Source organism: Copadichromis virginalis, linkage group LG11 (assembly GCF_057382275.1).
Source record: "Copadichromis virginalis isolate Kocher_CV1m ecotype Utaka linkage group LG11, C_Virginalis_male_GT1.1, whole genome shotgun sequence".
Taxonomy (NCBI): domain Eukaryota; kingdom Metazoa; phylum Chordata; class Actinopteri; order Cichliformes; family Cichlidae; genus Copadichromis; species Copadichromis virginalis.
Window position 1 is genome coordinate 5,511,426 of NC_140628.1, and position 13,163 is coordinate 5,524,588.

The 13,163-nt window shown below is 41.8% G+C and overlaps 1 protein-coding gene across 9 annotated transcripts in view; it reads left to right on the plus strand.

The window, feature by feature from the left end:
* adgrb1a (adhesion G protein-coupled receptor B1a) overlaps positions 1 to 13,163 on the plus strand; it is a 219,712-nt gene that overhangs the window by 100,450 nt on the left and 106,099 nt on the right. For 6 of the 9 annotated variants that reach the window (XM_085472900.1, XM_085472895.1, XM_085472892.1 and 3 more), the window contains exons 3-7: positions 6,253 to 6,411; positions 7,111 to 7,215; positions 9,274 to 9,441; positions 9,827 to 9,991; positions 12,459 to 12,623. In XM_085472900.1, the coding sequence (XP_085329026.1) occupies positions 6,253 to 6,411; positions 7,111 to 7,215; positions 9,274 to 9,441; positions 9,827 to 9,991; positions 12,459 to 12,623 (762 nt within the window). The remainder of the gene's footprint in view (positions 1 to 6,252; positions 6,412 to 7,110; positions 7,216 to 9,273; positions 9,442 to 9,826; positions 9,992 to 12,458; positions 12,624 to 13,163) is intronic. The other 3 variants (XM_085472894.1, XM_085472901.1, XM_085472898.1) reach the window with 2 other exon arrangements.

Genomic DNA, 13,163 nt, shown 5'->3' on the forward strand with positions numbered 1-13,163 from the left:
CACGTGTGGTATGGATCTATAAGATCTTATTTCTAATTCTATCTATGCATTAAATATCCTAAATTGTTTTTCATCCTTCACACAACCCCATATCACGTAGATGCAGATCATTTTGTCCCCAGTACTCAGATACATCCCAGTATGAGTTAAAATCTTCTCTTTTTCCTTTCTATTGAGAATCACCTTTGTGTCACATTACACTTTGTGTTCTTCAAGATGAATCCCTCTAAGTGGTTAAGTTCTGGTCTGGTGTCACCAGTCATATTTGTTTATTTATGAGGAACCCCATTAGCTTCCACAACAGTGGTTGCTAGTCTTCCTGGGGCCCAAACCATCAAATACCACCAAATAAAACGTTACACAATGAGTTGGATGCAAATTGTCCACATAATTTGGCTCTTAGATCCACAATAAGGTTTTACAATTCTGAAAATGTAAACATGTGAATATTAAAAATTATATAAAAAAGCAAAAAACCCCAAAACAAAACACTCAAACAAAATACACAATTTCCATTACAAGTGACATTACCCTCTACAATTTTTACAAATAAATTAAAAACTGCCTAAATAGGCATATTGATGTGGGTATCAAAAATGCAGTCTCCACACGGTGTCTTATTTTGGAAATTGACTGAGTGCTGTGTGCATTCCTGGTCTGATTTCCTGGCTAGCTAATCTGCTCCATGCAGGTTGTCACAGCAACCTCAAAGACTCTAAGCAAAGCAGCACTTGTGGGATTGCTTCTTAAATGAGCTGAGGCATGTCATGTGGAGTCCAGATCACTGCTTTAAGTGGCTATGCTCAGTTTCTTTCAGTTTGCCTTGCAGTTTGTCATTGTGGCTCATATACATGAATTAATGTTTACCATAGTAACAGAATGGTAGCCCTGCTTGTAATGTGTATTATTTCATGTGTCACACAACTCCCACTCAAATAACCTGAAGGGGGGTAAATGTAGCATGTTAACATGCACAGAAGAATCAGCATGTTGGCTCAGGGAGTTGGAATGGCTTTATTACTGATTGGCTGCACTCCAAATCTTAGGACATGGTCCTCAGCAGGAAAAGGGTGGAGTGCCCACTTCAGGTCAGGGATGAGTTCCTGCCCAAAGTGGAGGAGTTCAAGTACCTCTGTGTCTTGTTCATGAGTGATGGGAGAACGGAGCAGGAGATCGACAGATGGACTGGTGCTGCAGCTGCAGTGATGCAGTTGCTGTACCGGTCCATCGTGGTGAAGAGAGAGCTGAGTGTAAAAGTGAAACTCTCAATTTACCGGTCGATCTACGTCCCTACTCTCACCTATGGTCACAAGCTGTGGGTAGTGACTGAAAGAACAAGATCATCGATGCAAGCGGTGAAAATGGGCTTCATCCGAAGGGTGGCTGGCCTCTCCCTTAGAGATAGGGTGAGAAGTGCAGCCATCCGGGAGGGGCTCAGAGTAGAGCCGCTGCTCCTCCACGTTGAAAGGAGTCAGTTGAGTTGGTTCGGTCATTTGACAAGGGCACCTCCTGGGTGAGGTGTTCCGGGCATGTCCCACTGGGTTAAGGCCCTGGGGCCGACCCAGGAATTGCTTGCTGGCCTGGTAACACTTTGGTGTTCCCCCGGACAAGCTGGAGGAGGTGACTGGGGAGAGGGAGGCTGCACTGAGTTGAGTTGAGATGTTTTAAGTTGTGTTCCAGTACATACTGTGAACTGCACTGAACTGGTTATCCACTGAATGAGTGCAGTCACATGATCAAATCCAGTTTCACAGCCATAAGTGAACACTTGGACCCCACCAGGTCAGTCTGCTGACAGCAAACAGATATTGACTGTGATCGCTGGTGCTGCTAATTTCATCTCTGAAGGGAAAGGAAATCATTTACACTTTTTTCACTGCAATTTGTCTCCTTCAATCCATAAAGTTTGACTCATAACACTGTCATGGTGAGATGACACACAGCTGTAGAGGAATCGAGGTGTGTGTGCATGTGTGTGTGTATATTTGACTCTTTCGACTGAATCAAGCGCTCTCCACAGTGCCCTCCCTCATTCAGGGCCTCACCCTAAAGGAAACTGATTTGCAAGTAATTAAAAACGTGTGTGTCTGGATGTTGGCCAACTTCATGTTCTATTCATGCAGATTAATACATATTTGCCATCGCCTGAGGGGGCTGAAAGGCATCTGTCTGTGACGTTAAACATTTATGAGCATGCAGGACACACACAGTGAGAGAAAGAGAGACAGAGATATTCTGACAGTGCTCTGCCTGCTCCTCCTCAGATCAGCACACATCTTAATGGAGCACATTAAATCAGAATGGCCAAACAGGGAATTTCAGAGTGACAATGGCATTCATCATATCTCTGTTTTAGAGGAAAAAATCTCCCCTCAGATCCTCCTTAGCTGCTAGATATCATCAGTCTGATGCAGGTTACTTTTTTGTGTGCTAAATTGTGTTTTTTAATGCTGTGGCCCCTTTTGGATAAACCAGATCCTTCATGTGTATATGGATAGTTTGGTAACTAATTCTTGGACATCAGACCCTTGACAGATGGTGACAGTGACTCTTATTTCCATTGCACTGTGGTCTAATGATGGAGGACGTGTATCTACACCTGCCTGCTATATGTTCTCCCCATATGTCTGATGAATGCCAAGGCACAGTGTCCAAAAGAGATCCACACAGACTTGCAGTGCAGGAGTGCTTCAGGCAGGCAAAACTTTGCCCAAACGTGTGTGTCCTGTACGACATAGCCTTGTCAACACATATCGTCTGCAGTGGCCGGTCCAGGCTTCTTTTGTGTAATGTAAAATCCTAACCTGTATCAGTCATACTTTGCTCCTATTGGCTCACTCTCTAGTTTTATGTTCACTTCATGACTAAATTGCCGTCTCTGTCTTCAGGATTTTTCCAGTGTGACTTTTTGTGGACGTGCTACTCAATACTGGACTGCACTTGGACTTTGAAATTAACCTTCTTGCCCACTCAAGAGTTTGCCTACCTGTTATTCATGCAACTCATTATTCATGTAAAGCTCAAACTCTTGTGCCTGGGTCCATCCACCTTGAGTTCACTATGACAAATGAACTTCTCAAACTAGCAACATGGACTTTATGTAGAAGAGAGCAAGGTCTGATCCTCTGCTTTACCTCCTAACCTTTGTTTCCCTTCAACTCACCTTACAGTTGAGATAAAAAACTAAAAAACAAATTGAGACCTGGGGAGATCTTCACAAAAGATTATTTTGCCTGTCACCTTTGTGAACATGGCTTATGAAACTTGGACCCTGGAACTTTCTAGGGAGGATTGTTTTTCAGTTGGTTGTCCAACTTGGTGTGCTGCAATATCCTGAAGATGCTTGGACGTCAGTAGTTTATGTGTTTTGTGCATTCGTATCCCAGGATGTCAGTTAATGTTGTTTTGTCAGATGTATCTCCCTATATCAGACAAAATGATGGCCCTGTTTGGTGCCTTCAAGAGCCTTTCAACTTTAGGTACAAAACTTGGTTAGATCTGGGGAATGGTTGTTGTTTCAGTAAAATCTGCTCCTTCACAATAGTAGCAGTAATAGCAGTTTTGTCTCTATACATTTTTTTTCCTTTAAGCACCATTAAAATAAGGAAAAGCCAACCGAGCCAGAGAATGGATGGCTACATTCTTTGTTCAAGAAACATCAGGTTTGCTGTTATTTTTAATATAAAGAAGAGAGGAAGTGAGTGCTCTGTTTACACCTTCATTATACTCCTACCTAGAGGCCTAGTAGTGATTTTATCTGTTCTCAACAACCTACAGTGCTGCTCATATTACACATACAAATATATAGATAAATGAAAGAACTCTGTCAGCTGTTTCAGTATTAATTAATAACATTTATTGTTCTTGCTGTGAGTTGAAGGGAAACAAAGGTTAGGAGGTAAAGCAGAGGATCAGACCTTGCTCTCTTCTACATAAAGTCCATGTTGCTAGTTTGAGAAGTTCATTTGTCATAGTGAACTCAAGGTGGATGGACCCAGGCACAAGAGTTTGAGCTTTACATGAATAATGAGTTACATGAATAACAGGTAGGCAAACTCTTGAGTGGGCAAGAAGGTTAATTTCAAAGTCCAAGTGCAGTCCAGTATTGAGTAGCACGTCCACAAAAAGTCACACTGGAAAAATCCTGAAGACAGAGACGGCAATTTAGTCATGAAGTGAACATAAAACTAGAGAGTGAAGCTTAACATTACAACTGCAACTTAACAATCTGGCGAAGGTAGATGGAAGAAACCACTGTGATGAAAGATGACAATCCTGATCACTGTCACTCCTTCTAGCAACCGAACCAAATACTTTCCTAGGGGCTAGGCTAGAGGTTACAGGAATCTATCTAACAGCAGGCAAAACAGCAGGTTCTTTCAGATATTTCACATTAATCCCTAATTGTTAATCAATCAATGATAGAAAAACCTTTGCTCTGCTCCAGAATCAATTAGAGCCTGCAGGGCTTGCATGTTTTGACCAAAACAAACGTTTGCTAGTAACTGTAAACTTGGTGGGGGATTTGCCTTAGCTCTGCCTGTCGGTACAGCTACAGTTTCTGATGGGTGTGCTCTTTTTTGTTTGACTGGTCAAGTTGCAACAAAGTGAACGGTCTTTACAACTACTGCTCCCTGGAAAGGGGAAAATTTCTTGGGGACCAAGCATCCTGCAAAGGAGGTGGTGAAGGCTTCAGTAGAAGTTGTGGTTGGAGGTTGATGTGAAGTATTGTCAGCAGCTGGAGGTTGCAGAAGAGCTCTGATTTGGGCAATGGGCTTTTGGAACGTCCTGAAATATATTCTTTTTGCATTGGATATAGTTCTTGTTTATGTCAGCTAAGCATTATTCCCTGGTTAGTGCTAGCATTTTGAACTGTTGTTGTGTCTGCAGAACCTTAGCCTGTCAGAACCTGTCTGTGAAGGTTCTCAGTCATCCAGGTTATTGTAGTCTAAGGAGCTTGGAAAGAAAAGTGTCTGCACTTCTTTAAGTGGCTTGAAAAGCAGCTTGAGGTAGTAATACAAAGGATAACTATTCTGACAGGTAATCACTGTTGCAACTCTATGAACTCTTAAGTATTAGAAATAGACAGAATTTTAGAAATTACTTTAAAAGCTAAAGGTTATAGTAACCACCTTAACACTGTGTAGAAATGTAACAAGGTTAATTGCTGATTCTAACAGCGCCCGTCTCGATCCTAGCTCATTTTCACGTGTTTTGATGTCATTTTATATTATGTTTCGTGTTTAAGTCCTTTTTGGTAGTCTTAAGTTGATTCTCTAGTGTCTAGGTTGTTCCTGTTTAGATTTGGATTATTTAGGATTCCCCCTTGTGTCTTTGCCCTCTGTGTCGTCGTCTGTGAGGCTCTGATTATATTTATTGTGAGTTCTTGTGTTTCCCTTGTGTTTCATTTGGTGTTCCCTGCCTGTCATGATATCAGTGCTTCCCCAGTCATGTCTCTGTCTATCTGCAACTCTCTGTGTGTTCCCATTACTTCCTGTTTTACTTTGGTAGTCTCCTGTCTGTGTGCACCTTGTTTTGCTTTGTTTCTCTTATTTTGAAGGTATCTTGTCTCGTGTGTTATGTTTAGCTTTGCGTCCTCTGTCTCGTTGTGTGTAATCTGCCCCAGTTGTGTTCCCCATGACTTTCCTGTTCTCTCGTCATTCCCTGTGTATTTAAACCTTTTTCTTTTCTTCTGTCCAGCATTACGATCTTCCTCATACCTGTCTGTGTGTTCTGTCTGCCAAGCCTATTTTGTATCTTCAAGTTTAGTAGATTTTTTTCCTAGTGTTCAGCATTAAAGCTGCTTTTTGAGTTACTTTTCACATCCTGGACTCTGCATTTGGTCCTCCATTCCTGCCTGCCACGCACAGTTTATGACAGAAAAATTCAAAAATTCAAAATTCTACATACATGCAAACCTTGTCATCACAGTATGCTTGACTGACCTAACTCTTGGAATGTAGGCTTCCCAGTATGAGGTAGGGCTGTGTTAGCATCATTATGGCATACATTTTGCATCTGTTTTTATTTGTCATTTTTTTAAGATTGGAGATGTTCAGCTCCAAGCTGTGTTTCTTCCTACACACTATATGCCTTGGCAGCTCTTCAAAACTGAAGCTTTGCACAGAGGATTGTAGGATTTGAAGATCACTCTCCATTAGATGAGCTCAAAAACACATGGCATTACAAGTGAAAAACACTGCTGCTAAGTTAACACACAGTAAGTAACCACTACTGTCTGTGTGTCTCCAGGTGGCTGGAGTGTGTGGGGCCAATGGGCACAGTGCAGCAGCGAGTGTGGTGGAGGGATCCAAACCCGGATTCGGACCTGTCGGTCACCTCCGGAGGAGTCGTACCTGTGTGAGGGCATAGTGGAGGAGGGCCGGCCCTGCAACTCGCAGTCCTGCACTGGTAAGCTCCTTATTCTTCGTGTTCATTTTTCTATGTCTGTCAGTGAGGGTGCTTTAAGCTCTGTGGGTAAATACAAGTATGTGGTGTGTCCAAACTGTGCTTTTACAACTACTTTTTCTTTACCTTTCCTTTCTTAACATCTTGTTCATGTGCTTATGTATCCATTCTCTGTAAGTCAGAGTTGTGACTTAAAGAGTGCATGTTGGAAAGGGGACTTTGATCGATGAAAAATAAGAATGACATGGTCAGGTTTTTAGGCAGTATGTCAACATCATTAGCCCACAAATGACTAAAGGGACATGAAAACAACATCAGAGTTCTGTTTTATTGAAGCCATTTACCAAGAGCTGCAATGTTTCACTGGTTAGAGCTTTCTTTATTTGTACAGAACTGGCGGTGCATGACTGACAGCTAAAAAATCAGATTACACTCATTACTGTTGATGTTATTGCATGTCTTTTCTATTTAGTTATGCCATCACAAGGAACATTATACAACAGCTGACAATATAAAGAGACTACTGCGCACACACACAGCACACTAACACAGACAGCACAACACAAGTCCCAAGTTTGGCTGATGCTGTTCTGGGTGACCAATCACGTCACGGTTGTGTCCCAAATATAAGGCATTAATGAAGGAGCTCTGGTTGCTAACCCCCGCCCCTCCTTCCCCCGGCCTTGCCTCACCCCCCTTTAGGCAAAGGTCGCCATCTCTCTCGCAGCCAATCGCTTCGCTCGGTGGACAGCCGCAAGCGTGATGACGCAGACAAGCCCCGCAGTGGACAGCAGAGTTCTCAGACAGGTAAGACAACGGGACGCAGAGGGATCCCATGCATCAGTCACTGCGGCAGCTTGGGTGATAGCAGCATATCACACAAAAAACATGACACCCACAATAGAGAGAGTTGCATTCACTTACAGCACATCTATCAAAATCTCCCACAGTAGTGCCTCGTCCGCAATGGACTAATTCCAACATGGACCCTGCCTGAACATGGTAAAATTGTATTTTTGTGAAATTATGGCAGGACATGGTCCCCTGTCTGTAAAACAACACATCAAATGAAGTCTTCCTTCTAAGTGATACTCCACCCAAAAGTTCAACAAATTTGGATCTTATTCATGCTTTATTTGTGAGGAAGACAAATTTCATTTCTGTCCTTAACCCTTTCATGCACGAATTATGACAACCTCAATCAGGATTTTTTTTCTTAAGTATTTTTATTCATCTTTAGGCATGAAAAAAAGATTTTTGAACTTCATTTTCTTTTAAACATGTACTTTTCAAAAAGTTTTGTACATGTCCACTTAGGTGGACAACATACATTTTGACTTGTGAATTTGACAAACGAATGAACAATATACGCTGTGTGTTGTGTTTATGTGCAAGTATACCATCAACACTGACACAAATACAAGAAAACAGCCTTTGAATAGCTGTCCACTGTAGTGACCACTATGCGTGAAAGGGTTAAAATATAGAGCTGGAGAGTAGCCTAGCTGAGCAGTGTTGGATAGAGTTCCATGTAAAAATAGCAGGTTGCATTACAAGATTATTGCCATTTACAAGCCCATCTGTTATGTTATGGTTTACATTTTCCTCCTGGTGTAATGACTTTATTTCATTGGATAGTCAGTTTTCATTTCTTCCTCCCACACAATGGGGCAACAACGAACAAGGAAACACTGTAACATATTTATTTACTATATATTAAAAAATAATATATTTAATTGGTTGCTTATTTGAACATTCAACTAAATCGCATTATTACAATGCGTAATCCTACTTTGTCATAGTTATACACCCACCACTGTAGCATAGCTTATAAAATTAGAAGTCAGTGGCAGACACACAGTATTTAATTACTATGGTGGAAGTATTTCCCCACGAATTCCAAACATACACGGTGACATTAATATGATATTGTAACCACAAACCTTCAGAAGGTTCCTGCACTCCTGGAAGCTGCTCTGGAACATAACTACATAACAAATGTTTAGATTTAACTGGATCTCAACTCTCACTGCTAAACTGGGCTAATCACCTCCAGAGTCCACCTGTGGCTGGGGTTGTTGAACCCTGACCAAGCTGTCACAGGGCAAAAGACATGGCACACCCTGGACCACAGCTATTGGTCTTTGGAAAACAAGACAACATACAAAGCCACTGAGATCTGTTGAAGATACGGGGGTAAAATTTACAGCAAAGATAGGTTTTGAGTGGAGTATTACTTTTATTTGCTAATTGATTCCCTACTTCCTGTTTACTTCTTTCCCTGCTTCCCACCTGAGACTGCCCACTTTTCCCTTATTGGTAAAGTGACCCACTGAAGAGGCAGTCGTGGGCAGTGAAAAAATCGCTGACATATCCAGAGTCATGGGCATTAATTTCCACTGGAAGTCGATGCCAAGGATATGACATCAGAAACTCAGCGAAGGAAAAGACCAGCAGCAGACCAAAAGCTGGGGCCCATTTCAGGGGCTGTCTCCACTGAAGGACAACATTTGGGAACTTGTGTAGAGCCTTAGAAATTTAACTTGGACAGGAAAATTTCACTTTCTTGTCTCTATTCTGTAGTGGATTTGAAGACTGACTAGGCACCATTATCTTTGTCTGCTAAAGAAAGGACATTTATCAACACCTTTGGAACAGATTCATATACTAGTCAGGAAAAATTACGCCTTTAATGGAGGCAGCCCTTAAATGCAGCACAGCGAGAATGTACCCTTTATCAGAGCACAACCCTTCCTCTTTTGGCCACAGAGGCTAGATCCTGCATGATAATTAGTTATGGTCCTGTCCTTTCCTTTCGCTCCTCTTTTTTCCCCTATCCTCCTTTACCCATCCCTTCCTCCTCAGTAGACTCAGCTTCAGGTGAGGAGTGGTCATCGTGGAGTGTGTGTTCTGCCACATGTGGGGAGGGCTGGCAGAGTCGCACTCGTTTCTGTGTGTCCTCCTCCTACAGCACCCAGTGTAGTGGGCCACTGAGAGAGCAGAGACCTTGCAACAACTCTGCTGTTTGTCCAGGTAAGCTCCCACCCCCCACCCCAAAATCCCTCCTGCTGCCTCCCTGTGCTCACCCAGCCCTCTCCAGGACCCTGCCTCACCCTTACGAGACCCACATGATTCAGCGCCACAGTTGCAGCAAGTCTGTGGCCTATGGGACAACGTACACCTCACCTCACAAGCATGACTGGGTTTGCGGTTTTAGAGATTTTAGGATATTCTCACACTCTCATACAACCAGAGCAGACATACTGGGAGACTCCTAAACTTTGAAAGTACAGTGACCACATTGAATTAGCACAGATTATCCCAGATAACTGCCCACGGTTCACTGTGGCAGTGAAGGTATTGTGTTGTCTTGGTGTTTGTCTGTCTATAAATCATACGCTAGCTGCTCTGATTGCAGTGCACGGAGCGTGGGACGAATGGTCACCATGGAGTCTGTGTTCATCTACCTGTGGCCGAGGTTACAGGTCTCGAACACGAACCTGCACCCCTCCGCAGTTTGGGGGAGATCCATGTGAAGGGCCAGAGAAACAGACCAAATTCTGCAATATAGCAGTCTGTCCGGGTAAGGACCTCAGATGTGATTTGATTTCTGAAGATTTTCATGGTAATGTTAATAATGATTTAGGCCACTTATTAGATTATTTAACATCATGCCAAACCCCCACCCACTTGCACTTATGTACAGTGGGGCATAAAACATACAAATTTAACAATCACTCCCACCTCACACAGCAGTAAGCCAAGTGTGGGGAGGTGAAGAATAAGAAGAATTCAGGTTATCTTTATTCCTTAAGCAAAAAATGTAGTTGCTGTATCTGCATGTTTGTGAGTGTGAACATGACATTATCTTACATGTGCACAAAGGTCTGACTGTTTCAAAAGTCTGCGACTATGAACGCTACTGGGCATGCTGTTTTAGAGTTCTGAGCACAACCCTGGAAACACAAAACTAGTTTACCTAAAACATACTTAACCTGTACTTTGTCTGTTCAAGCAGCTATAAGATGCTCCAGTAGAAAAAATCATGTTAATGTGAAAAGTCTGCTCAAGAATTGGAACGGTACAACTCTATTTATGGTAAATGGCAGAGGTGGGACCAAGTCATTGTTTTGCAAGTCTCAAGTAAGTCTCAAGTCTTTATCCTCAAGTCTCAAGTCAAGTCTCAAGTAATGTCAGGCAAGTCAGAGTCGAGTCTCAAGTCACTGGTGTAAAAGTCCGAGTCAAGTCACAAGTCTGAAATTTTGAATTTCAAGTCCTTTCGAGTCTTTAAAAAAAAAAACAACGAAAAAATAATGTTGCAGTTATATGCTAAATGTAAATATTAGACCATGTAATTTTAAAATCTGTGTTTTTCTCAACACATGACAAAATAGTGAACTTAGAAAATATACACAAATTGTGAAATTGCACCTCTTTAAAATGCAGCTCAATTAAACCTAGCTCCAAGAATAATTTTCACCGACAGTTCTGAGATAAGCTGCATGTTATTCTTGGATGCGGTTGTAGGACCGGCTTTAAAACCGCATGACAAAAATATCATACACATTAAAAAAAACTGTATCACCAACGTAGCCTGGACAACATTTGCTAGTTAGATGAAGTCAGCTATCTCATCTTAGCATATTTATATGCATATTTATAATCATACGGTTCTTGGAGTGAGTGCATACACTCATGAAGTTTAGTAACTTCAGGTCACTGCAACAAGCCCAGGTACAGTTTACCGACGGATGGGTGCAGGACCTTGAAATGCACCGTGTAGAAAGTAAAGACCATCGTACGTATCATAAGTTTACCAGTCTCACAAATTGTCGTCATAAATACACATTCATTAACCGTTTATTAATAGGACCTTTGAGCTCAACGGTAATTAATTAGTAGTGGAAATAATTTCTGGTAGCATCACAGAAATGTAGCAGTGACAATAATATTGTATGCTGTAATCGTACTGGACAATTAGTGATACAAAAAACCTGTTTTATCCTGTGAATAAAAGTATATGTTTTTGTCAATGTACCATAATAACAGAAGCGAAACGCAATATTGTGTCAGGACAATTCACTATTTATGCACAATAAATAAAGGAGCATAGCGCGACAATTTCTGTTCAGCGCCAGACTTACTTGTAACCTATATCACCAATTATGTTAAGAAAAATGACGTATTAACTACTAAAAAACTCTGACCTTCGTGTAAATGCTTGGAGCAGACTAACCTGTGAGCTGGAGTGTTCTGGGACGTTATATTTGATCTTTGAATGGCTGCAATCCAGGCCATCCGTCGCGTCTTTGTTACTTTGGAAACATGGCTCGAACAATTTCTCTTCAACGACGTAATCCGATAACAACCGATCTCTTTACCCGTCGGCTTCCCGTGGCTGTCATGCGACCGGCTATTGCAGTTAATAATACAACGGCTTCTTGACATTTTTGTGTTTCTTTTTATCGCTGTGATTTCAATTGAAAGCCTGCGTGCGCTAGTACCTCTTGCCACGAGTTCCCAGAATCCTTTGCGGTTCTACCCGTGAATGACGTCACATTTTCAATCTCTATATAATATGCGTGTTAAATTTTATATTTGGGGTAAAATATCAAGTCTTTTCAAGTAAACCGGTTCAAGTCCAATTCAAGTCCCAAGTCATTGGTGTAAAAGTCCAAGTCAAGTCACAAGTCTTAGAACATTTTTTCAAGTCAAGTCTAAAGTCATAAAATTAATGACTCGAGTCTGACTCGAGTCCAAGTCATGTGACTCGAGTCCACACCTCTGGTAAATGGCCTGTATTTATATAGCGCTTTACTAGTCCCTAAGAACCCCAAAGCACTTTACATATCCAGTCATCCACCCATTCACACACACATTCACACACTGGTGATGGCAAGCTACATTGTAGCCACAGCCACCCTGGGGCGCACTGACAGAGGCGATTATAAAATGTGTTTGTTGTATTTTGAGTGTTATAGTATTTCAAACAGATAGCGTTCTCTTTTGTTCTGTTTTCTTGTTGCTGTGGTGACCTTGGCCTCTCTCAGTGGATGGCGTCTGGAATGAGTGGTCCAGCTGGAGCTCCTGCTCTGCCTCCTGTTCTAATGGAACCATGCAGAGAACCAGGGAGTGTAATGGCCCCTCATATGGGGGTGCTGAGTGCAGAGGCGAGTGGCTGGAGACTGTCGACTGCTTCCTTGGAGAGTGTCCAGGTAAGAGAGCCAGATGCTAAGTTGAAGAAAGATAGTTACTTAACTCCACATTTACTACAAATTACACAGACCTTCAGATTACTAGCATTGCATTTTATAGTATTTCGTAATGACCTAAATTCAGAATATTTGATTTCCTTTTCTCACTTCTTTAATAAAATTTGGGTTTTTTTTATTGGAGAGCTTATTTTCAACTCCATGTTTTTATTATGAGGCTATACTAGGTTATCATTGTGACAGAAGAACAACAGCATGAGTGAAAGTAAAGATTGACAAGACAGCAGTGTGACCTGCTGTGATGTACAGTTTGGAGATGGTAGAACTAACAAAAATACATGAGGATAAGCTGGAAGTGGCAGAGTTGAAGATACCCAGATTTGTATTGGGAGTGATCCAGATGCACAGGGTTAGAGTGAGGACATCAGAGATACAGCTCAGGTTAAGTGCTTTTGAGACATAATTGGTGAAGCAAGGCTGAGATTGTTTGGACATGTGGAGAGAAGGGATAGTGTATATAAAAGATGTTGAATATGGAGCTCC